The 23,143-nt window shown below is 42.4% G+C and overlaps 1 protein-coding gene across 3 annotated transcripts in view; it reads right to left on the reverse strand.

Annotated features, from left to right (window-relative positions):
• The window catches only part of VPS13B (vacuolar protein sorting 13 homolog B), a 607,742-nt gene that overhangs the window by 36,328 nt on the left and 548,271 nt on the right, over positions 1-23,143 (reverse strand). For all 3 annotated transcript variants that reach the window (XM_070391987.1, XM_070391986.1, XM_070391988.1), the window contains exons 44-54: positions 22,878-23,033; positions 13,874-14,137; positions 13,083-13,166; positions 12,732-12,907; positions 12,077-12,247; positions 11,517-11,718; positions 10,240-10,428; positions 7,822-7,968; positions 6,339-6,622; positions 4,094-4,221; positions 3,186-3,385 (exon numbers count right to left, since the gene is read on the reverse strand). In XM_070391987.1, the coding sequence (XP_070248088.1) occupies positions 3,186-3,385; positions 4,094-4,221; positions 6,339-6,622; positions 7,822-7,968; positions 10,240-10,428; positions 11,517-11,718; positions 12,077-12,247; positions 12,732-12,907; positions 13,083-13,166; positions 13,874-14,137; positions 22,878-23,033 (2,001 nt within the window). The remainder of the gene's footprint in view (positions 1-3,185; positions 3,386-4,093; positions 4,222-6,338; positions 6,623-7,821; positions 7,969-10,239; positions 10,429-11,516; positions 11,719-12,076; positions 12,248-12,731; positions 12,908-13,082; positions 13,167-13,873; positions 14,138-22,877; positions 23,034-23,143) is intronic.

A 23,143-nucleotide genomic window follows, 5' to 3' on the forward strand; every position in this document is an offset into this window, starting at 1 on the left:
AAAGCCTCGGAGACAAGCTCACTCCTACAGAAGAGCTGCTTCCTTTCATCAGAGGACACACTCCCTCCCTCCCCAGTGATTTATACGCCTGGTGCACTATTGAGGCCGCGGCCGCGAGGGGCCGGAACAAATCTTCCTGCCGAAGAGGAAGTACGCCCTGGTCTGCAGGACATATGGCACACAGTTCCTCGAAGATTAATGGGAACATGACACTCTGCTGGGTCCTCAGACCAGGGGTGATAAGGGTGTTGGAAAGAGTACCTCCCCTCTTAGCTTTGAAGTATCCCTGACTACAAAGGTTGGAGGAAATTTAGAGTGGATGGGAATCCCCGAAATAAGGTTGGCCGACTGTAAAGACGTCCCAAGACCATATATAAGCCAGGTTTTGTAACTCTTCTAACGGACACAGAGTAGCTCGCAGTATTTACTTTGTAAATTAATGTGACCAGGAGCGTCCGTCTCCTGAGGCTGCACAGACCTTCACTGTTCATCAAACAGCCTGTGGATGGAAAGCACACCCTGGGTATTTTGGAGCCTCTGTGAATACAGGTCTCCAAAGTGAGTGTGGTCTCCAGGCTGCTTGGCCTCCTGCACCTGCCCCCGGCCAGGTCCTTTAGCTCTTTGCAAGCTGCTCTCCCAAGCTGCCCCTCCCCCCGCCCCTTTCTCTCTCTCTCACAGATGATTCATTCCACACTTCACAATAAACTTAAGGCCACCGAGTACCAATTCACTCAATGTTCTGGCGCCATCCCTCCAAATATCTCCACCTACACCTGTGTCCCTTCCACACCCCTTTCCATGGTCAGATAAGAGGACATGGCCCTTCTGTTGAAGTCGAATTGCAGGCTCTGGGCTTGGACATGTCTATCTGGGCAACTCCTTGCTCACATTTTCCACTTCTTTACTGACTGCTCCCCTGCAGCATGCAGCGAGCTTCCTCCCCTCTGATCTCGTCTGCTTCATGGCCTCGCCCTGGGAAGAACACCTTTCCCCCTTTCCTCCCGTTCCTCGCTTCCATTTACTCTGCACTTGTACTTCTCTACGCTGCTTTCCTCTTTCCGCATCTTACGCCCTGTGTACTTCCGCACTCAGGGGCTTTGTGCTTCCACCTGCCGGGCTTTCCTCCTCCCTCTCTGCTTCCTCCTCAGTCTCTTGCTGCACTGTACTTATATAATGAAGTTTCCCAAGGGTAGGCCTGGAACTCTCTTTCTCTTCTCCCTTGGTAACCTCATCTTCTCATTCATTCATTCATTCATTTGATATTTATTAACGTCTTATTGTAGGCTGAGAATGAAAAAGGCAAATATCAAATGTTCTGTAAAAAAGGAGGGAATCGTACCTCTTGTGATAGCATGGAGGGACCTGGAGAGTATTATGCTAAGTGAAATAAGCCATCAGAGAAAAGAAAGTACCATATACTTTCACTTACATGTAGAATCTAATAGATAAAATCAACTGACAAATAAAATGGAAACAGTGTCATAGATAGAGACTAGATGGCAGCTGTCAGAGGGGAGAGGAGTTGGGGACTGGTTAAAAAATGTGAAGTGATTGAGCAAAACACAAAATAAAAACAAATTCATAGACACAGACAACAGTGTGTGATTACCAGAGGGAGACAGGGTGGAGGGAGGTAGAAAAGGGGAAAGGAAGATAAATGGTGAAGAAAGGAAACTCGATTTGGGTTGGTGAACACACAGTACAATATACAAGTGATATATTATGGAATTATACACCTGAAACCTGAATAATTTTATGAACCAATGTCACCCCAATAAATTCAATTAAAAGATGTAAAGTGCTTAGCCCAATGCCTGTCATGCAGTTGGTGATTATTAAATGGTAATCATTATTATTACTGTACATATATTCATAATTTTAATGTGTTTTGTTATCATTATAATGGGACCTACTTCAAAAGCTTATTGTAAAGATCAAATAAACTAATAGATGAGAAAGAACATTAAAAAAGTTCAGCACAATATTATTTGGCCATAAAGTGGAATAAAGTTCTGATACCTGTTATAACATGGGCAAACCTTGAAAATATTATGCCTAGTGAAATAAGCCAGACACAAAAGGACAAATATGGTTGGATTCCACTCTTGTGAGGTGCCTAAAATAGGCAAAGTCAGACACAGAAAGTACAATAGAGGCTACCAGGGGCTGAGAAAAGGGGAACATCGGGGGTTATTGCTTAGTGGACAGAGCTTGGGTTTGGGATTCTGAAATAGTGCTGATGGCTGTACGACACGTGTACTGCATTCGGGTGTGTGTGTATCCTCATGTTATTAATTCTCAAATATAAGTGCAGCGTATGTATCTCTAAAGCATTTTATACAGCTGTTTACCAGAGAGGGGCAAAAATCAACCAAAAAAATGAGTTCGCGTGTCACCTCTGACACGCGTGTCATAGGTTCGCCATCACTGCTCTAGAGGAAGGCCTTCACAAATATCAATATTTGTGATATTTGTTTTTATTTTAATAAAAATAACACCAACTAATATCCAGAGTAAGACAGGGACAAAGCCAGGACCTTTTATCTGTTCAGAATTTTAAAACTCTACTTATATTTGCAAAGTTTTATAGACTACTAGGCAAAAATATATATTTTAAAATTAGTAAACTTTTGCCCTGGCCGGGTGGCTCGGTTGGTTGGAGCGTCATCCTATACACCAAGAAGGTTGTGGGCTTGGGGCACATCCCTAGGGTTGTGGGTTCAATCCCTGGTTGGGGTGCACATGGGAGGCAACCAATTCATGTTTCTCTCTAAAAATCACATATCCTCAGGTGAAGACTAAATAAGTAAATAAATAAAATTGGTAAACCTTCAAAAGAGGGAACTGATCTATGGTTGTCATTATGATTATCTTAACATCTGGCCAGTTGGACTACCTTCTATGAGAGAAGTCCAACAATTTCATTTCATTTTTGACCTTGTACTAGACCTAAGGTGGGCTTCTTTTCCAAGGGCCCCTCTCTGGTAAACAGCTGTATAAAATGCTTTAGAGATACGTACGCTGCACTTATATTTGAGAATTAATAACATGAGGATACACACACACCCTAATGCAGAAACAGGAAGTTCAGCATTTAGAAGACTATGCTTAAAAATAGAAAACCAGCAAAACCTCAGAAAAGGGAATCCTCCTTCGGGCAGTGGCAGGACCGCACGCTCACTGACCTGCGTTCCCTGGCTGTTGATGTCGATGGCATCGCTCCACTCGGTCGTCATTTCATCCTGGAGTTCCACCCTCAACAGGAGGCTGGGGAGGAGGTCTCTGGTCTTGCAGTCTGGGTAACTGGAAATCTGATGATAAAGCTCATGATGGACTGAGCACTCAGAAGGGACTTTTCTGCAATAAACCTCAAACTTTGGAATATCTAAAAAAAACATTTGCATATTTAAAATTTATTTCAATTTTACTGATATTTGTTTTCAGAGCTATAAGCTTAGGTAACACTAATGACCACTCATATTGGTCAATATACATACAGTTCTTGGTTAGATAGCCATGTTGCTGAGATAGTATTTGTAAATAAAATTTTTATTGACCAAATGAAAATTAAATGTTTTACACTCTGGCAGTGATGGCGAACCTTTTGAGCTCGGCATGTCAGCATTTTGAAAAACCCTAACTTAACTCTGGTGCCGTGTCACATATAGAAATTTTTTGATATTTGCAACCATAGCGAAACAAAGACTTATATTTTTGATATTTATTTTATATATTTAAATGCCATTTAACAAAGAAAAATCAACCAAAAAAAATGAGTTCGTGTGTCACCTCTGACACGCGTGTCATAGGTTCGCCATCACTGCTCTAGAGGAAGGCCTTCACAAATATCAATGAAGAAAATGTCTTCTTCAATTTAAAGAAAATATAAAAAAGATTTTTAAAAAGGCATATGGAGGGTTAGGCCTTTAAAACAAACTCAGGGATATTAAACAGAGTGTGGCAAGAAAAACTTTATAGGGGAGGAATAATATATGTATTTAAACATTCTTCAAAGGATCACAAATACTAAGTCAAAATCCTCCGGAAAAAATACAAGTTCTGTATCATTTAAATTCAATGCTATAAAATATACCTTTAATGTTTTCCTTTATCACTATTGTTACTGGACATCTGTTGTGGAAAATGATTCGAGGACTAGGGTCTTCTGAGAAGGTTAAATAAGTCACTCCAAAGTGTTCTTGATATGTCAGTGCAATAGCCCTAGAACAGAATCCAATCAGATGACAGAAATGGTTTAGAAATAAATTTATCTTTTTCTCCTGATCCATGTTTACTTCGACTTGCAATTCAGGACTCTACAATCCTTCTCTTTTATAAATCAGAGGAAATGTTTTCTAGAGAAAGTAGGGCATCTTCTTATATATTAACTGCCATATATTAATTGTAGTTTACTCATTTTTTCCTGAAAACAGTTTATTGTAAACTACTGTTTAAAATATGAAAACCTGGTTAAAAGAACAACCCTAACTTCTACACTCAGAGAATGGCAGGTAACCCCCTGCTAACGTTCCTCCGGCCACTTTCCCCTCAGTGCGCATGAGCCTTAACTTTTCAGACAGGTGCTTCCTCCTCCAAGTGCCTGGTAAATTTGGGCAGAGGGGGAGCTGGAGTGCTTTTAGCAGGACTCCGAGAGAATTCGGGTACTTGCTCTTTTTTTCCCCCCTAGAGGTGGGTAGGCTCATAATGGCCATCTGTCTTCACAAGCATCATACTTTGCAGGATCTCCATTTTGACTACCAACAACAAAGCTGGATTATTCGGCAGCAGACTGCTGTGGGGGTCAGGCTGCCTTCTACAATAGAGCGACAACATTTTTCCAATTTAGACCTAATAAACTACCAAACAACAGTTCCTATCAAAGCAGGAAAGATTCTCTCTGAAGTTTAAATTACAGGGATTATTTAAATTAATCAAATAAATCAGATGTTTGCCATTTATCCTGTTCACCAGTGTCTGAGTCCTTCCTGAAGACTGTATTTGTCTGAAATGGGAAAGTGAACTGTCCACTGGCATTTGGGGAAATCCCAGTACCACCACCACGAGATGTGCACTGTTGGACTGAGGAGAGGAGAGAGGGGGCGGGGCAGCAGGAGGAGAGCCCCCTTTCGGAGTGCTGCCCTTGGGTCCGCACCCAAGTTCTCCGCCAGCTTGATTTTGAAAGAGCTGAGCAAGACAACCTCAGAGAATTTTCTTTTGGACGGCCACGAAAGCTGGGGCCCGCACAGACATACGGGAATTTACATCTAACATCTCGCTTAATAGTTAAGAATAAGATTCAATTATTTTAATAAAATTATGTCTTATAATTCTTAGAATTTTAAAGTTTCAAGGAGAAACTTTAATTTTGTCTTTAAGAAATAAGCATGTTTTCTAGACACGGGCTCACATCACTTTCAAAAACACTTCCTTAAACTCACCACACTTCACGTCTCCCATCACAACGGAAGGACGGCCACTCCTCTGCGGAGGGAGGGAGGAAGTGTGCATAAAGCAGGATGAGGCTGGATGTTGTGAAAGGAGGGATGCATGCGTGTGGGGTAAAGTGAGTTAGGAAGTTATCTTCTAAGTATTACCACTAGAAATAGTGCCTCGCCAAGTTCGGATGACTGACATCTCAGATAAGGTCTGTAAATCCGTACGCACGGGAATAAGGTCCCTCTCCTGCGGTCACGTTTTCTTTTGCACTTTCACGTATGGCCTACCTAAGTTCCCCCCGGCAGCTACAGAGAGGACATAGTGCAAGCAACACAACCACAAATAAAAGTCCAGTCTGAACAAACCACTGCCCGTCCCTGGCTCGAGTCCGCGGTGGTTATTTGCTTAATTGGTAACTTGTGTGCAGGAATGACCACAGAACAGAGTCTTCTGTAACTTGTGTTTATCTAAGTTATCTCCCTTAATGACTTTTTGAGAAAAATTCCATTTTAAAGTAAGATATGGGAAAAGAAAAAGGTTTTCCAACTCGACTCTCATATTTTAACCCTTATTTCCTATCATTTGACAGGGGCTAAGAGGTCATAAAAGAGGGCGGTCTTTTCCTTGTGATGCGATGCTGCTATTATTCGAGGGTACAGACACCGTCATCTGCCCCAGGAGGAGCCGCCTGGGGAAGAATGCCATCAGCAGTCTCCTGGGGCCACCCACACGTGGTCTTCACATTTGTCCAGTTGTATGCTCAGTCTCGGAGCCGTTAACAATGAAAGTGAACCCTAGCTTTCCACACGGTGAACGTGGCCATTATTCTCCTGTCTCTTTCCACACCTCCATCAACAGCTGCAGTGACAAGCAAACCAGGGCATGCACATGGTGTAAACTACCTGGTACAGAATCCGTCTTCCCTGCGACTGCCGAAGGGCACAGCCACACTCTGCCTGGGAAAGTCCTGCCGAACCACAGCCGGCAGGCTCCAGCACTGGGAGCTGCCGGCACCTGTGGCCGGAGAGAAGGCCAGAGAGATCTGTTTCTGAAGCAGAGATGCATCCAGCGCTGACTGACTGAGGTCAGGCATTAAGTCCCAGCAAGGAAGGGAGCTGCAGTGCACAGCAGGCTGCTCGCCACCTGGGCAAATGCTGAAGGTAGTGCTGTCGGGAACACGAAAATACTGAAACAAAGAACAGACGATGCAGAGAGCACACTTACTACAGTACACAGAGAAGTTAAGGTTTTTCAAGCAAAGCGTCTAAGAAACCATAACCATGTAATCTCAGGGGTGGCCCTGACCTAATGCTTCAGGAAGCCCCCAGGTGGGGAGAAGCAGAATTTATTGTCAAATCCCTTCCCTACAATGCAAATGGTATTGACCTCTATTTCCCACCTGGGTACTTCTGCTCACCTATTCATTTATTAATATGTTTTTATTGATTTCTTAAGAGAGAAACATCAATCAGCTGCCTCCTGCAACGTGTTCCACTGGGGATCGAGCCCGAAACCTGGGCATATACCCTGACTAGGAATCGAACCTCGACCTCCTGGTTCATAGGTCAATGCTCAACCACTGAGCCATACCACCTGGGTTGGTCACCTATTTTTTTTTAACAACACTTTAATGAACCAAGATAAAAATGTACTATTCTGACATTTTTGTAAATACTGCAATTCATGGTAAACGTAGAAGAATAAGATTTTCATCTGAATTTTACTGTTCTACTGTAGTATTTAGGAGCTGAAAGTAAGAGATAACGGTGAATGCAGACAAAGGTAAAGAAAGATAATACTTTCCTACACGATAGTTTCAATAGCATAAAACAACAGCTACCATTTAGAATGCTCTGTATTTAAGTCCTTTTAAAATATCTTCCTTCTCTCTAAATATAACTTCATTTTAACTGTATAAAGAACTGCATAAAAATCCTCCTTGGATTTGTTTTCCGCTTATTCTGCCATGGAGATGTTGACATAAACGAGTTGGTACATTTCCATTTCCACATTTACTCTCCTGGTGGACCCGGAGCTCAGTGCTCCCAGCCCTGTGCCCACAGGCTTCTCCAGGTGCCGCAGCCTGAGACCTGGGAGCCAGTCCTCAGGAGGACTTCCCGCCTGTGCTGGACGCCTGTGCCACAGCCTCCCAACGGACGGGGTGGGCAGTGACTCCATGCTGTGTCAGGATGTGTCTGCTTGTTAATTACCTTGCAAGCACTGACAATGACATCCACAGTTTCAATTAAAGCAAGAACAAATGCATTTCTCTTTACCTATATTCAGCATTAGCTTTTTATTTGTTCTAGATTTAAAAAAGTTGATCCTACTTTATTGTAACTTATTGAAACTTAAGACAAGCCAATCACATTGAGAATCACTTACCTCTATTTCAGAATGGGGCTTGGAGACAAGTAACTGTGGTTTATAAAATATCTGATATGGGGTATTATTGATTACTGTAGTCTTGTCTTCAATCTGAATAATCTGTATACCCTGCTGTACCATGGAGGAAATGCAGAACTGACACAACTGCAAGAAATTGGGGGAAAAAGTACACTTGAGAACCTTATAAGGCATATAGAAATCTCCTGGCTATTTTTAAAAGGTCATTTTACCATTGGGTTTCCCAGGTCAGTACCAAGTTACCTTCTGCTCCAGAGTATTTAATAGAGTCCCCTCTCAGTTTCAAAAGTGCCCTGGCCCCTAGTTACTCTACAAACGGGGTGCTTCAGCAAACCAGTTAGTTTTGCTGCCACCATGTAGTGACCAATAGAGACTTGCTTTCAAGTTATTCCCTCACAAAATATTTATTTATAAAGCACCTTTACATAAACAAACGCCACTCATCTTTTTCAACATAACAAATTCAATGAAACATTCCTCCTCTCTTCCTCATGTGCATGAGAACAGCTGTCTCGCTGAATGCCTACCATGGACCAAGGGGAGTTCGGGAACTTTAATGCTGCTGCTGCTGCTGCTAATGAAATCATAATGATTGGCCCTCATGCAGTGCCTTCTGTGGCTACCTGTAAGTACTTCATGCATATTAACTCACAGAACCTCACAACAGCCACATGGAGCCACTACTCTTATCCCCATTTTACAGATGAGGAAAATGAGGCACAAAGAGGTTAAGTAACTCACCTAAGGTCGCAAATATAAAGAGGGTTGGAAACCATGCAGTCTGGTTCCATGGTGCTGCTCTTAATCACTACATGTATCATCTCACGACCTTACCACGTTATAGGAGCTGGTGCTCAGAGAAGACATCATTGCCTAAAGGTACCCATCTAGCAAGTGGCACTATCAGGACAGCAGTTCTAAAAATGTGGTCTGGGCCCCATGGTCCGAGGGGGTGTCTTTGAGATCCTTGGAGGGGTCCAAAGGTCAAAACTGTCTTTATAATAATACTCAGATGCTATCTGTCCTTTCCACTCTAGTTCTCTCCTGAGTGCACAAACGGAGTTTTCTGGAGGTTATAGGATGTATGATGTCATCACTTTCATGACTAATGGAATGTATGTGTATCCTCGTGCTTTAATTTTTTTGTTTTGATTTCTAATTTGATAAATACCAATAGGTATAACCCACATAAGCAAAAGATTTTGGGAGGTCCTCAGTAATTTTAAGGGGTCCTGAGAATAAAACGTTTGAGAATCGCTGCTAAAGAATAATGAGATATAAATATATAAAATAAATTTTCCAACAGTTCATTCATTCATTCACAAACATTTATTCAGCCTTTGCTGTGGCCACGCTGTGAGGTGCTGGACATATTGGGTGTCTGACTGTATATCATAACATTTTTTCCAGGTTTTGATGGTAGTTCTCAACTTACAACTATTCAACTTTGGGTGATTCACGCTTACAGCTCTTTGCCATTTACACCCATGTTCCAGTATTCTGGCCGGCAGAGCATAAACATGTGTTGCCCAGACAACTTTGAGGAAATGGATACCAGCCTTGAATATTGAAGAAAGACCAACTTCTTTGTATCAGAGAAATTTATTTTTAAAAAGTCACCAAGTGACCCTAACATTTCTTGAGAAACTTTTCAAAGATGCCTGTCAAACCTAACTTTTCCCACAGAAAGGCCACGAATTATACTCCTCCCATGAAGTATTCCTTTCTTTTTCTGATTTGGGACAGCTAAAACAACGAAGATATGATTAAGTACAGCAGGAGACCCCGACATGGTACAACAGGATAGCGCACTTTCATACATGCAGTTTAATATGACTCGTCACTGTATTATTCAGCTTCATTGGTTTTCATGGACTTTGGAACATTTGTATTTAATTAATAACTGCTTAAGTATGTTTTTTGTATTCAGATCTTTAAAGACATAGGTACCAGTCTCCCGTCCAAGGATATAGCTCCCTCTTAGAGCGCTGGCTCTATGGGAAACCTGAATGGAGGCCGTCACTGCGCTCAGGACAGAACCTGTGTGGCAGGAGCCTTTGTCCTTTTAGGTGTTGCTCAGAATGTTAGCAACTCTACTTCCTCCTCTACCAGGAGGCGGCCAACTACAATCTGTGGGTATCTGTGAATACATCAAGTGACTGCTGAGTGTCCTGAGCTGGAGCACTTATCGGGTAAATTATGTGACGCAGCTTTTACCACTGGCACAGGGAAAAACCTGTAAAACGGAGAGGTCTAAGAAATCACGTGTTTCACTGTTATAAATTGTCTAGAACAAGTAATACCAAAGGGGGATTAAAAAGAAAAGGGTGGGCTCATTTTAAGCAGGCTGAGGGGACGGCACGCTACTTGCCCTGACCCACACGACTGTGGTCCTACCTTCTGATGTCCTGGGAAAGCACCAAGTCTTATTTCAGCATCAACAAACCCTTCTTCGTCCAGTGACACAACTTCGCCATTCCCTCCATCTTTCCACTTCGGAGATGTCAGGTTATGAACCAGTTTAACTGCTCCTGACTTGTGCACAGTGTTTGTATTTGCCCAGTATATTCCAATTTGAAAAGCTTCCTGGAAAAATAATTCCTCAATTATAAAGTATTATTCTTAACTTTGATATGTTTATCTCAATTCGCAGGAATTTTTTTAATATTATATAATAGGTCTATTTAGGCAAACAATTCCTTTATGGTTTTCTCTTTCTTTTTCTACTTTCTTTCTTTTTGTAATGGCAGCACACATTTTATTTTAGGTCTCACTGTTTTCTTTGATTCATGGTGGAATTCATATTTATGGAAGAGGGGAATAAAACCAAGCCCAAGCTGTAACTACCCTATAAATACCAAAGGCTTAAAAACTGAAGGTTTCATTTCATTTGACAAAAAAATAACATGCAACTTTAGGTCTATGGAGGTCAACATTCCAATTCCATAAGGTAACATCATCTGATTATTTTTTAAAAATGCAATTGAATAAAGATGTTTATGAACTGAAGTCCCCCCAAAAAGAACTCTCAAGTTGTTCCCTATCAGGAAAACATGTTACTTAGGTGTCCCTTGTACTGTATTTTCTTATAGATTTATGTGCCCTTTAAAATGAGCTAGCCTTACTGAGAAAATTCCCTGTGAGGGAACATAAATCTTCCTGTGAAGTTCTGTCTTGTGGTTAGGTTTCCCCCCCTGTCAGTGATGATTCCATGTTATTGTCAACACTGGGTGGGCATCATGATTATGGAATTCAAATCCACTTATTTAAAAAGGGGGCCCTGACAAAAATGGTTGCTCAGAAATCCTCAATTCTTAACCATCTTGAAGATCTCTGGGGGGTCGGTTAGCACAGAATATGGCGCTATGGCCTTAATATATCTGAGCAGGCTGGTTCTAATGCTTGTCAAACATCCCGTACACAATGGAAATGAGAATGTAACAGTAACAAGTTATCAAAGTTAATGATATCTCAAACATGAATACTGCTGATGGGCAAAAAAGGACATCTGAGATGTTTGAATATCAAAGAACATTCCATACCCCTTACATGTGCATCTCAGAGGACAGTTTCCCACATCTGATTCATTCTGCTGTGAACATAAATGCAACCTCAGAATAAAAGCTAGCTGTTGAAAGAAAGGAATTCGTATTAGTTAAAAAAAGTTATAGTACCTGAAAATTAGGAGGAATAATAATTTTGCCAGCAGGAACCTGCAGAACAATCTTCTCTCCTTCAAACAGCCAGAGGTCCCACTGGGACTGATTGATCAGCAGGGCCCAGGGGAGAAGCTCTATCAGCAAGGTTCTAACATGTGGCTTCCAGACTGACAGCTTCACGCGCATCGGGCTGTCCCACTGACTGAGCTGTTCGTTCCTGTTCCAAAGACCACATCAAGGGACTCGGTGAAATACAGCTACTTCAGTGTTCAGGAAACATGGCTAAGGACCCCAGACACACAGTGTCCGGCAGGACACCTCTTCACACCACCATTATCTAATGCTGGGTGTGCACCAGGAGAAACTTTTCACGCAATTATGTGCCAGATTATGAGTAAAGTCATCTACAAAACACATCTACTGGATGATAAAAGGGCGGAATCTGACACATACAGGCAAGTATCTTCTTTTTACAAACACACCCTTTATTTTGGATATCTAAAGTTGTTGTGAATGGTCTTTTATTACTTAATATTGAGAAATGTTTGTAGAAAAAGATTGCTGGAGGACATTACCTGTCAGTATCCTTCCTGCTATAGGGCCACAGGGGGTGAAGGGACTTCTCTGGCCCGTAGAAGTCATCAAGGATCTGGTGAACGGGACCTCCCGGGTGCGCCTTCGAAGCTATCTGCTTAACGAGGCATGTTGAGATGGGGACAGCGCAATGTGAAGGATCATCTTCTTCTCTGGGAAGTGGGGAGAAAAAGCAAGAATATCAGGTTTCCACAGTGGTCTGCAACTTACGGAAAATAATTAAGTACAATGGTAGTATAGTCCGGTACTTCTTTTGTGAGGTTGAGTCAACTTTCGGTGTTTTAGGTTTTGGTGACACCGTGTTTGCATGACCTGGCCCTGGCTTCTTCCTCTTCCTCCCCCTCCCCCGACCACAACCGTGCTTGGGTGAGGTCTCTATTCATCTCTTATTCTGTGAGAGAAATTATGTGCCAATTAAATTTTCTGATGATCCCTCTTGTTTATTTCTAAGCTTAATAAAAAAAGGCTGAATTTTATTTAAAACTATAGAAGAGAATAAGAGAACAGTTGGCAGGATAATTTTAAAACAACATTCTCATAAGATATCATACAAAAACCTCAATCTTCCCTCTTCCTCTCAATAGGTTAATTTTCTACTGAACTTCTCTTAGGAAAATATAAGGATTTTCCCAGTACCTTGCTTGAAATGTGAGATGATGCACAAGGTCAGGTTCTATGTTTTGTAGAGGTTTCTCCTGCCCTTTTCCTGGAATAATTTGTGTTTCGCTCAATCCCAGACTCCTTTTCTCCAAATGTATGATAATGGGGTCTGGAAGATGACTCCTCATGATAAAGAGAGGGCTGAACACAATCTGTAAAAATAAAAGGACAGAAGAACTTTCATATTTGCTTTGTTGCAGTATTCCAGCTGTTTGATGCTGAAACAAACGTAATAAATCTCTTCCTTGGGTCACTCTGACCTTAATTTATTTCAGAACAGAAAAGGTCAGAGTCATATACCATATTTTAGGATTGGGAAGCACTCACCAGTCGCTGTTGCACTTGAGAGTTGGGTTCCAAAGTCAGAACGGTGCACCAGACGTAAATAATGGAGCTGTTTGAAGATGGCACCTGCAGGTGGCATAGAAAAGGGTCCCATCAAACCCCAGGTTACTGATTAATGAAAATAAGGCACAGATATAATACCAGTTGGGAGGATTAAAAGGTTTGAAGTTATAGAAAAGAGCCATAAAAAAGAAAACTAAGCAAAAACAGACTTCTTTATGGCATAAAGTGGATGTGCAGTGAGTTAATGGGGGCAATTTTTTCCATCAAGACGAGGGGACTTCTACGGGGAGAGACTGATATAAGACTGAGTGGGAGAATGGGAGAGAGGATTTGTCCTTTATGGGGATGAAAGTGATGATGGTAGAGATTGAGGAAGAGATAAAAAAGTCACAGGTCATCACAGATTCCTGAGTGGGGAGGACACTCTTTCTCCCCCACAAAGCCTGTGCACCAGGAACTTTTTCAAGATACAACTCGCCTTCCTCTGGGAGGGGCAGCATTTGGCTACACGAATGCCTGGACCGGATACACACGTGTTGTCCTGGGATGGGAGGAAGTCTGAGAAGCAACACGCAACGCCACTCACATTATTTCAGGTCTCCCCTCTTTTGAATATACTGTCTTTTATTTTTATTGTGGACAGTATTACAGACGTCCTTCATATTCCCGGCATAAGTCATCTTTTAATCAGAGGTCTGTATTGAATACAGGACATCCTGACACTTTTAATTGTAAATCTGCCCTCCTTTAGATCGTGCCACTTCTCGTACCTGGATGACAACGCTGTGCTCGGGGGCGGCGGACTCCAGGCACACATCCCTTGACCAGTCCTCATCTCCTTTGGCCTTCACACACAGCTCTGTCAGCTCACTGTTTTCCAGGATGTAGGAAGGTAACTTCTGCTGGGCTGTGAGGCAGTCAAAATGTTCTCGAACCACAGCTTGTCCATCGTGACCCATGTAATGCTGGACGACTTTCAGTTCTATGCTTTGAGACAAGTAACTACAGATGATCTGTCTTCCACAGATGATAATCTAAAAGACAATAAATAAATAAGGCCTTCATCAATTCTGAAGGGTTGCAGGTTGGGGTGCATGCGGGAGGCCACTGATAGATGTCTCTCTCACCAATGTCTCTCTCTCTTGCTCCTTCCCCCTCTTTCCCTCCCTCCTTCCACTCTATCAAAATATCCTTGGGTGAGGATTTAAAAAAAGAAGGAAGGAAGGAAGGAAGGAAGAAAGGAAGGAAGGGAGGGAGGGAGGGAGGGAGGGAGGGAGGGAGGGAGGGAGGGAGGAAGGAAGGAAGGAAGGAAGGAAGGAAGGAAGGAAGGAAGGAAATGAAGTCTCTGGCTGGGTAGCTCAGCTGGCCAGAGCGTCACCCAGGTACACCAATATTGCGGGTTCCACCTCCAGTGAGGGCACATACAAGGAGCAACCAATGAATGCATAAATAAATGGAGCAACAAATTCATATATATTCTCTCTCTCTCTCTCTCTCTCTTTCTCCATCCCCCCCTAAACTTAATTAAAAAAGAGAAAGAAAAAAGTTATTACCTTATAGAGTGCAAGAAGAAAGAGGCTTAAAAGGAGAGAGTTTGCTCTATTGAGTTTGCAGTATTCAAAGGAGAGACACATGGGGTGGGGGGTGGGGTGTGCAGGTCCAGCTAGAAATACTGGCCATATGCTTGAGAGGGAAGGTGGGGCTGGAGATAAAAGACTTGCAAATGTTCACAGAAAAATAGTTTGTTTGGAAGAGAAGGTAGAGGCTCAAACCCAGCAACTGACCAACACTTTAGGGAGAGCTTCTCAGGGTGAGAAGCCAAAGAAGAGGCCGGGGAACAAGGGGTGAAGGGGTGGTGGTGGAGCAGGCGAGACCAGCGCTGCAGGAGCCCCGGGAAGGGACTGGCCAAGGGGAGGTGGTCAATGGTACAAATGATGCAGCAGAAAGAAAGGATGGGGACCGAAAACAAGACTTCCCTCTGGTAGCTGAGAGGACGGTTGTGATCAATCTGTTCCCTGAAGCTGATTTCCAAGGGTTTATTCCGTTCTTACGCAATAAGACAATTTGTTACTCAGATCCTAGTTGTATTTTATTTTATTCAGGTTTTTCCTATAGTGTAGAAGCATGTATCTTTATAAAACACACAGAATTACTCATTAACCCCATGGATTATCCAACTTTTCAGTCAGCTAAGAGTACAGTTCATAGTAGGGATTAAGAAATATCTCTTAAATAGACTGAAATGGAAAAGACAATGCAAAATTTATTCTTATAAAGTGAATACTTTCAGAAAGCAAATCCTTCCATAATAGGAATACACACCATAATGGGGGAAATAGGACTTTCCCATCTGGATTTCCTTCTCCGTAATATTATTTCAGGTTATAAAATAATAACTAGTGTAAACACTGCAGAGTTACAGGCCTAAGCATGTGATGGTTCATTTTATGTGTCAGGGCACACAGATCCGGTCACGTGTGGTCTGGTCTGGGTGTGTCTGGGAGGCTGTCTGGATGAGATAAACATCTGAGAGGGCTGATGCGTGCAGCAGACTGCCCTCCAAATGTGCGTGGGCCTCGTTCTATCCACTGTGGATCTGAACAGAGGGGCCCGAGTGGGAGGGAACCCCTCCTGCCAACTGCCGGAGCTGGACACTGGTTTTTCTCGGCCACTGGACGTGGATTGAAACGTCAGCTCTTCCTGGGCCGGCCTCCTGCTGGTTTAGGACTTGAACTCCACGCCGGCCACGGGATCTCTAACTTGCAGACCTTGAATCTTGGGACTTCCTGACCTCCATAATCATGTGAGCCAACTTATCACAAATCTTTCCCGCTACTTCTGTTTGTACATACATAATATATGTGTGTCAATATCTGTGCGCGCGCGCACACACACATCTTCTGGTTCTTTCTTTGAAGAGCCCTGACTAATACCAGCCTTTCACAAATTAACTCTTTTCATCTCACAGCAACCTTATAACATAGGTGCTACGATGACTCCTCATCTTAACAAGGAGAAAATGGAGGCACAGATGGTGAATAACTTGCCAATATTACCCATCTGGCACAGAGTCTGTGCTGATAATCACCTTGATAGTCTCTCATTGATACCTACGGATCAAGAAAACTTAGAACTATAAAAAGAGGATAAAGGCTGCCCATCATAATGTAAATGTGGCAGACACCACTGGTTTTGTTCCAAATAGCTGGCCCCTCCTCCTCCCTTGCTATTAAAAACCCTGACTTGGTTTAGGTCTCAAATATCAACAAAGCATTCAGGGAAGGTGTACTGAGTACTGTATCATAATTGGCATAAGCTAATCCTGGTAGTTCCTTTTGCAATGATTAAGGGATAAACATGGGACTCTGGCTAATAATATGGAAGGAAAGACTGCTAAGAGGCTCTGGGGGAGACTTGCTCCTGGATAAAAAGGGGGACAAGTCCTCTCTCCTGGCCTGGAAGGTGTTAGGAGAGGAATGCAGGTCCCTCTGCGGCCATCCTGAAACAGGAGGGAAACCCAGGTGGAGGCAGAGCGGCAGAGCATCGAGGCGCTTAGCTGACCAACAAGGAGCCTGCCTCCTGCCCTCTTGCTATGTGCGATGGTGAATGTAAAACAGGAACCATAATAGTGTCTGCCTCAGTAACTTGCTAAGAAGATTAAAAAGCCGATTTTGTAACTTTAAGCTGAAAACAACCTAATTGATATTTTTGCTATGTCACTAAGAATATTTTGTAACCATTGTTTTTAATGAACTATTACTTACACAAACATGAATGACTATTTAAGAACTATAATTTTACCCCCAAGAACCTGTTGTATTGACAGAAGAAAAATTGTTATTGTTGTTTCAACTTGCATTATTTGAATAGTGAGGTTTAAGCATTTTCTTAAACATTTATTTTCCAATGATTTATTCCTTTCAGTTTTCTTTAGAAGGAATACATCTGTGAAAACCAAGCTGTGCTTAACTGTTACATTTCCCCTAGATACTCTGGCCATTATATATATTTAAAACAAAAACAATGTTTTCACAATAGCTAACATAACACTCAACTGAACTATGGGTCCTAAGTTAGGAGGCAAGTTTTTCTCTAGTGTATGCGAGGGGTTAACACACATTCTCGATGACTATTCTGATGCCACAGCATCACCCAACTTTAAGCAAACATTCGAGAGCTCTGAGGCCGAGGCCGTATGGAAGTCAGTTCGCGTTCTGGATGAACCAGCCTGGCCATGCACCACGGCTCTCTTGCTTCAGAACCTTTGGGCCCCAGGAGGTTGGGGAGAATTTCACTGTCTCTCATAGAAACCACAGCATCTCTGCAACCATCTGGGACTCACTTTGTTTAAAGACAGAGATCGTCTTGGTGGGTTTTTATAGTTTCATTTTCAACTAAAAAGCCTGTTAAACAGGCTTTCAAATTTGATAAAAAGAAAACCTTTAAAAGTGGCCAGGAGGGAAGGCCACTGGATGAGGGGCATCCAGCACGGCTGCTCCTCCTGGCCTCTGCGTGCGGCTCCCACGCAGGGTTCCGTGCAGCCGCGTCTGCTTTTCTTCAAAGTGGCAACACTTACAGGGCCTTTATTTTGAACATTATGGTTAGAATTTCAAGATTAATTTATCAGTTGAAGACAGCTACTTAATTTTTTAAATGTAGGGTTTCTCTTTAATACACATTTCCAGGTTTCACACTAATTCCCCTCTTTCCCCAAAGCCACAAAGATGTGTACTGAAGATTTCCACATATGATTGTACTTAGCAGGTTTCAGAACTCTTATTAGATCAGTGCCAAGGAGAATAGCGATATTAAAGAAGGACTCCAGAGCACCAGATGCACTGGAAAATGATATCTCAGCCATGATTAAAAGTGTATGGATAAAGATACCAATGTCTACACGGACATACACACGTACATGTAAGGTTTTAGAGTGGTGAAGCTCCAACAGGGGGTGGGAAACATGGAAGCAAATCCGTGTGCATGAGTAGCTGTACAAAGTGCCTGGGAATCTGTCATTCAGTGGGGAAATGCAAGGGGCAGAGGGAAGGCGGGGTACAGACCATAACCAAAAGTCACTACTCAGAAGAGCACCAATTTTCCATTACACAGGGGCCTGGTAATGTGGTCAAGGTACACCATCTCCCCCAGTAGGGCTTCGTAATTAGGCAGCTGCAGTTTATTGCAAATTCCCAGGCCCAGGCTGAGTAGAAGGAAAGAAACCAAGAGACAGGGAGGCAGGCATCCACGAAACTCTTCTGAAGGCTTGGTTCCTATCTTCCTCCCTGACCCGGCTAATTGAGGAAATCTGTGTCTCTGATGCACTTGAACTAGAGCTAATCTCAATGTTAATTAATCTACCCTGACAATAAAATAATAAATCCAATTTAAAAAGACACTAAATTTTTGCTTGTGTGTGTGTGGTGGTGGTGGAGGGGAGGAGGGAGAAGTATAAAGGGAGAGAGGGAGGCGGGAGGGACACACACACACAAAGAGACAGAGAGAGAGAGAGAGAGAGAGAGAGAGAGAGAGAGAGAGGCTGACTGAAAAAACACTGACTAGAAAGGTCTTTCACAAGTTCAATACCCGCAGCGGTGCCTTTGAGGTTGGCACGGTGGTCTGCTGAACCTTTCCGTATCACCCAGGTTCAGTATTAACCACTCGCCATTTGCTTCTTTCCAAGTTAAATAAATTGCTGCTTCTGTGTCCCACATTTCACAACCTGCTAAGTTTTTAAATGGCTCTAACATAGCGCTCAATCTCACCTGACTACAAGAAATGCTAACATTCAAAATATAACTGAACAGTGGGGATGTGAAAGGGACTTCCAGCTCCTCTGGGAGACGATGACACGTCCCTTCAGACAGGTGAAGCTGCCCCGCTTCATTACTGCTCTCCAATAGGACTTTTCTGTGAGGCTAGATTCTATTTTTTTTTTTTTTTTAGGATTATTGATTATAAATAGGGTAGAAGCAGAAAAAAGTGTGAGAGGCAGTCCCCACAGAAGATGATTACCAACATTAATCAGTACAAATAACATTTGGAAAAATTCTGAAATGTCATTTGGCACCAGATGTCTTAAAATATGTATACTAGTATTTGACATTAATGCAAAGAATGATTAAAAGAATTCCTTTAACTTGAAATGTATGGAAATTATTTTTGTTAGTTATGTTTTGAACCCCTCTTTATATTAATATTTTTTTAAAAAATAATGAACAACATAAACTGATGAACAAAAACAGATCCAGAGACAGAGAAGCATCGATCAGACCGTCAAACTTCAGAGGGAAGGTAGGGGAGGGTGGGGGTAAGGGGGAGAGATCAACCAAAAGACTTGTATGCATGCATATAAGCCTAACCAATGGACACAGACACCAGGGGGGTGAGGGCATGAGTGGGAGGTGGGGAAGCAATGGGGGGGGGGGGGGGCGGGGAATAAGGACACATATGTAATACCTTAATCAATAAAGAAAAAAATGCTTAGTTTGAAAACTAAGAAAATCAGCAGAAGTTTTGGGGCAAACATATATTTAAAAGATTAGTGTAGCCCTAACAAGAATTTGGTGAGAAAAAACAATGAATTTTTGTTAAAGAATAAAAATACATGTTTTTAGTTTGGGAATATGCATCAAATACCATAAAAACATTCATATACTTTGCTCAAGGAATTAAATTTTATAGCAAATTATATTAGGGATAGACTCAGAAATCTGGACATCTATTTATACACAAAGATATTTATTTATAAGTATTTATTATAGTGACAACTGGAAATTATCTAAAAACCCAACAACAAGAAAATGCTATTTCAATGTACCATATGGTAAATTAATATGCAACCATTCAAAGAAAATTTTCAGGAATTTTAGATAACATGAGAAGAATTATGTTTTAAGTGGAAAAAAACAAGTTGAAAAATTGTTATTATAACCAGATCTCAAATTGTTTAAAAACATCTACATAGAAAAAAATACATGAAAGTAATAATAGTATTTATCTTTGGGTGGTTGAATTATAGGTAATTTTTATTTTTTTCATTCGACTATCTGTGGTTTTAGAAATATTTTATAACAGTTAATACAAAAATAACAAAAGTGAGCTAATATTTTCTGGGTGCTTTCTTTTACAAAAGGAATATAAAACATGGAAAGATTAAGAAATTTGTCTAAGATCATATGGGTAATAGGTACTAGTTATGGGAAATCTTTTACAATCAGAAAAAAGAAACAGGTAACATTTTTGAGAATTGAAAAAAAATGTATTTTTCATGACCAACTTTTTTGACTTGTGGTGAACTATTGTAGTGTGTCATATCTGCTCCGGAACATTATATATATTCATTTATCCCTGAAATTTAATGTCACTCCTTGAAAATATGTAATATGCATGAAAGAATGAGAGACTTAGAGTAATCAAAACAAGTCCAACTGGTGCCACTCCTGCATAGGAGTATTTCATCATTGTTATTGTAACGAAAGCTTACTGGGTTACGACAGTGGGCCAGACATGTTGTGAGGACTTTACATGTAAAAACTCATTTAATCCTCCCACTAACTTCTTGAGGAAGGCACTATTACTATCCCCATTTTACAGATGAGGAAAGTGATTCACAAAGGTTAAATAACTGGCAAGATCACACAGCTAGCAAGGGCACATAGCCAATTGCCTTAACCACCAGGACCTACCACGGAAACCATTTATTCATAGAAGGACCCTGCCATTCCACTAGTTGGTAGATGGCCCAGCAACTTCATGTACAAGAGGTGGGTGAACTGGGAAAGGTCTGACAGAGCTGTGTGGTCAAAGCACGGCCCTCGACCAGAAGCATCATCACCTGAGAACTTGTTAGAAATGAGGACATCACACCAAGAGTTCCTGGACCCGGTCCCGTGGGAGTGTGACCAGGAATCTATCTTAACAGGTACCCCAAGGACTGTGATATACTCTTCAGCTCGAGAACCACTAGCCTAGAGAGAAGGAAAGTAGGAAAACATCCTCGCTTCCCTCCTGTTCTTGAAGGTGCAGAGGGGTGTCCTCACAACAAGGTGTGTGGCTGTTCTGTCCACCTCACAAGTTCTGAGGAATGGTCAAAACTGGCTGAATGGTAATGATTTCGACTCAAAATTAGGAAAAAAAACCTCATTAATAGCTAGAAGCAACGGGAAGGGCTGCTGTGTGAGAGCATGAGCCTCTCATCACCTGGAGTATTCAAACAGATGCTGGAGGACCATTTCTCAGGCACGCTGGTGAATGAGGAGGTGGATAGGCATTCTTGGAAGACCGTGAGTGACAGAGTCAGAAAACCGGTCTGCACGAGGGGGAGGTATTTGTTGAGAGCACATCCACGTGAGTAAGTTCTGAGGGCAGATGGGAGTCAGTGACGCTGCTTGTTCTTATGACTTTCCAGCTCAACACTCACACTAGTTAGGCAGTCCCCTCACTGTCTACTTGAAATGCCCTCCCTTCACCCACATTCTCCATGTGTTACAAAGTCCAGCTCAAGTCATACCGCTTTAGTGAAACCTCTAAGTTCCCTTCGCACTTATTATTAGCTGCGTACGTTGTTAGGTTTACATCAATTTGTAATTTAAGAGCAGACTGTGTCACGTACTTAGTACCTTTCATTTTACCCAGTTCCACTGTAGCCATCAGGTGACTGGGGAGACTACTCTATGCTTCACTTCTGAGACGCCTCGGTTATAGTTCTCATGTCACTTCTTTTGCCCACAATAGTAACATGCAATTCAGCTGCGACCTGATTAGGTGCGGGCCGGGAATACCGTGTGGCTCCTCCTGTTCACCTCACCAGTTGCTTCCTGCTCACCCCTGGCAAACAGCAATGGCGTAGCCCTGCTGCTCCATAGGGAGGCTCCCTCTTTCTGTTTCCGGGGCTGGGAGCTGCTGCTATCATGTCCTCAGTTCACTACGTTCTGGAAAGACTGTTACAATCAAGATGCAGAAGTGTATGTTCAAACCCGCATGACAAGCCCAGTTACACTGTGGGCAGTGAAGCCAGCTTTCAGATTTTCATACTTCCTTTTTTTCTTTCTACTCTTGTCATATGCTCCATGCTTGAGAAACATCTTTTAAAAACCACATTTTCACATCTTAAGAACACAAAAAAGCGTCAGATACTCCCCCCCCCCCCCCCCCCCCCCCCCCGCCTTTGCAGTCTTGGAACTTCAAAAGCAGCCCAAAGGAAGTTTTATAAAATACGTAGAAATATGTGCTGAGAGCTGAGGTTTTATATGCCAAGAGCTAGACTGCAGTGGGTTTTTACTGCAGTGAGCACGGACTCCTAGGAAAGAAGGCTGGAGACCCAGCCCGGGCGTCAACGCTTCCTCCCAGACTATGACTGCACGTATGAGAACCAAGTCCTGGTCATCCACTGGGGGTTATCCAGGGTCCCTTCACTCTTCGCTTTTTTTTCTTTCTCAATAAAGGCCTTTTGGCCATTTCACAGCTCATTAGCACCTCCACCAGAGGTAGGTGGTGACAGGGAGAAGAGGTGAAACTAAAATCAGTAAATTTTACTGCTCGTTAGCAGCTCTTGTAAAAGACAAGGACAAGGGGGTCTGAGCCATCTCCATCATCTTCGGGACCATCGACAGCACTTATGAAGTGCTCAGGTGCACGGCTGCAGTAGGTGTAACTAGGCATATCACTGTGATTCTCTTTATTGTTATTTCCATTGCTTTAAGTTTCCCTTCCATTAATGACATCCAACATCCAACGACTAAGAGCTGTGTGGGTCATGAACACAAGGGAACTTACCTGTTTTTGCACTCCACTGAGTTGCCGAACCTTGATGATGAGTGAGGCAGTTCGACCCTTGTACTGAATAGTTCTGATGAAAGTCCCGGCATGGTCCACGCTGAAGGGCTCTGACCAACGCCAATTGCCCCAGCCTTCGATACAGATGTGTAACAGCTGGAGGGGAAAAAATAATCGTCATAATGCCAAAGTGCCAACAAAAATCTCGTCCTAAAATGAACGTCTCCTTGCTGGAAAACCTTCCTATTGGTAATATTTAGCATCTG

This window comes from Myotis yumanensis, unplaced genomic scaffold (assembly GCF_028538775.1).
Source record: "Myotis yumanensis isolate MYYU_CA2020_CCGP unplaced genomic scaffold, mMyoYum1.0.hap1 SCAF_15, whole genome shotgun sequence".
NCBI lineage: Eukaryota > Metazoa > Chordata > Mammalia > Chiroptera > Vespertilionidae > Myotis > Myotis yumanensis.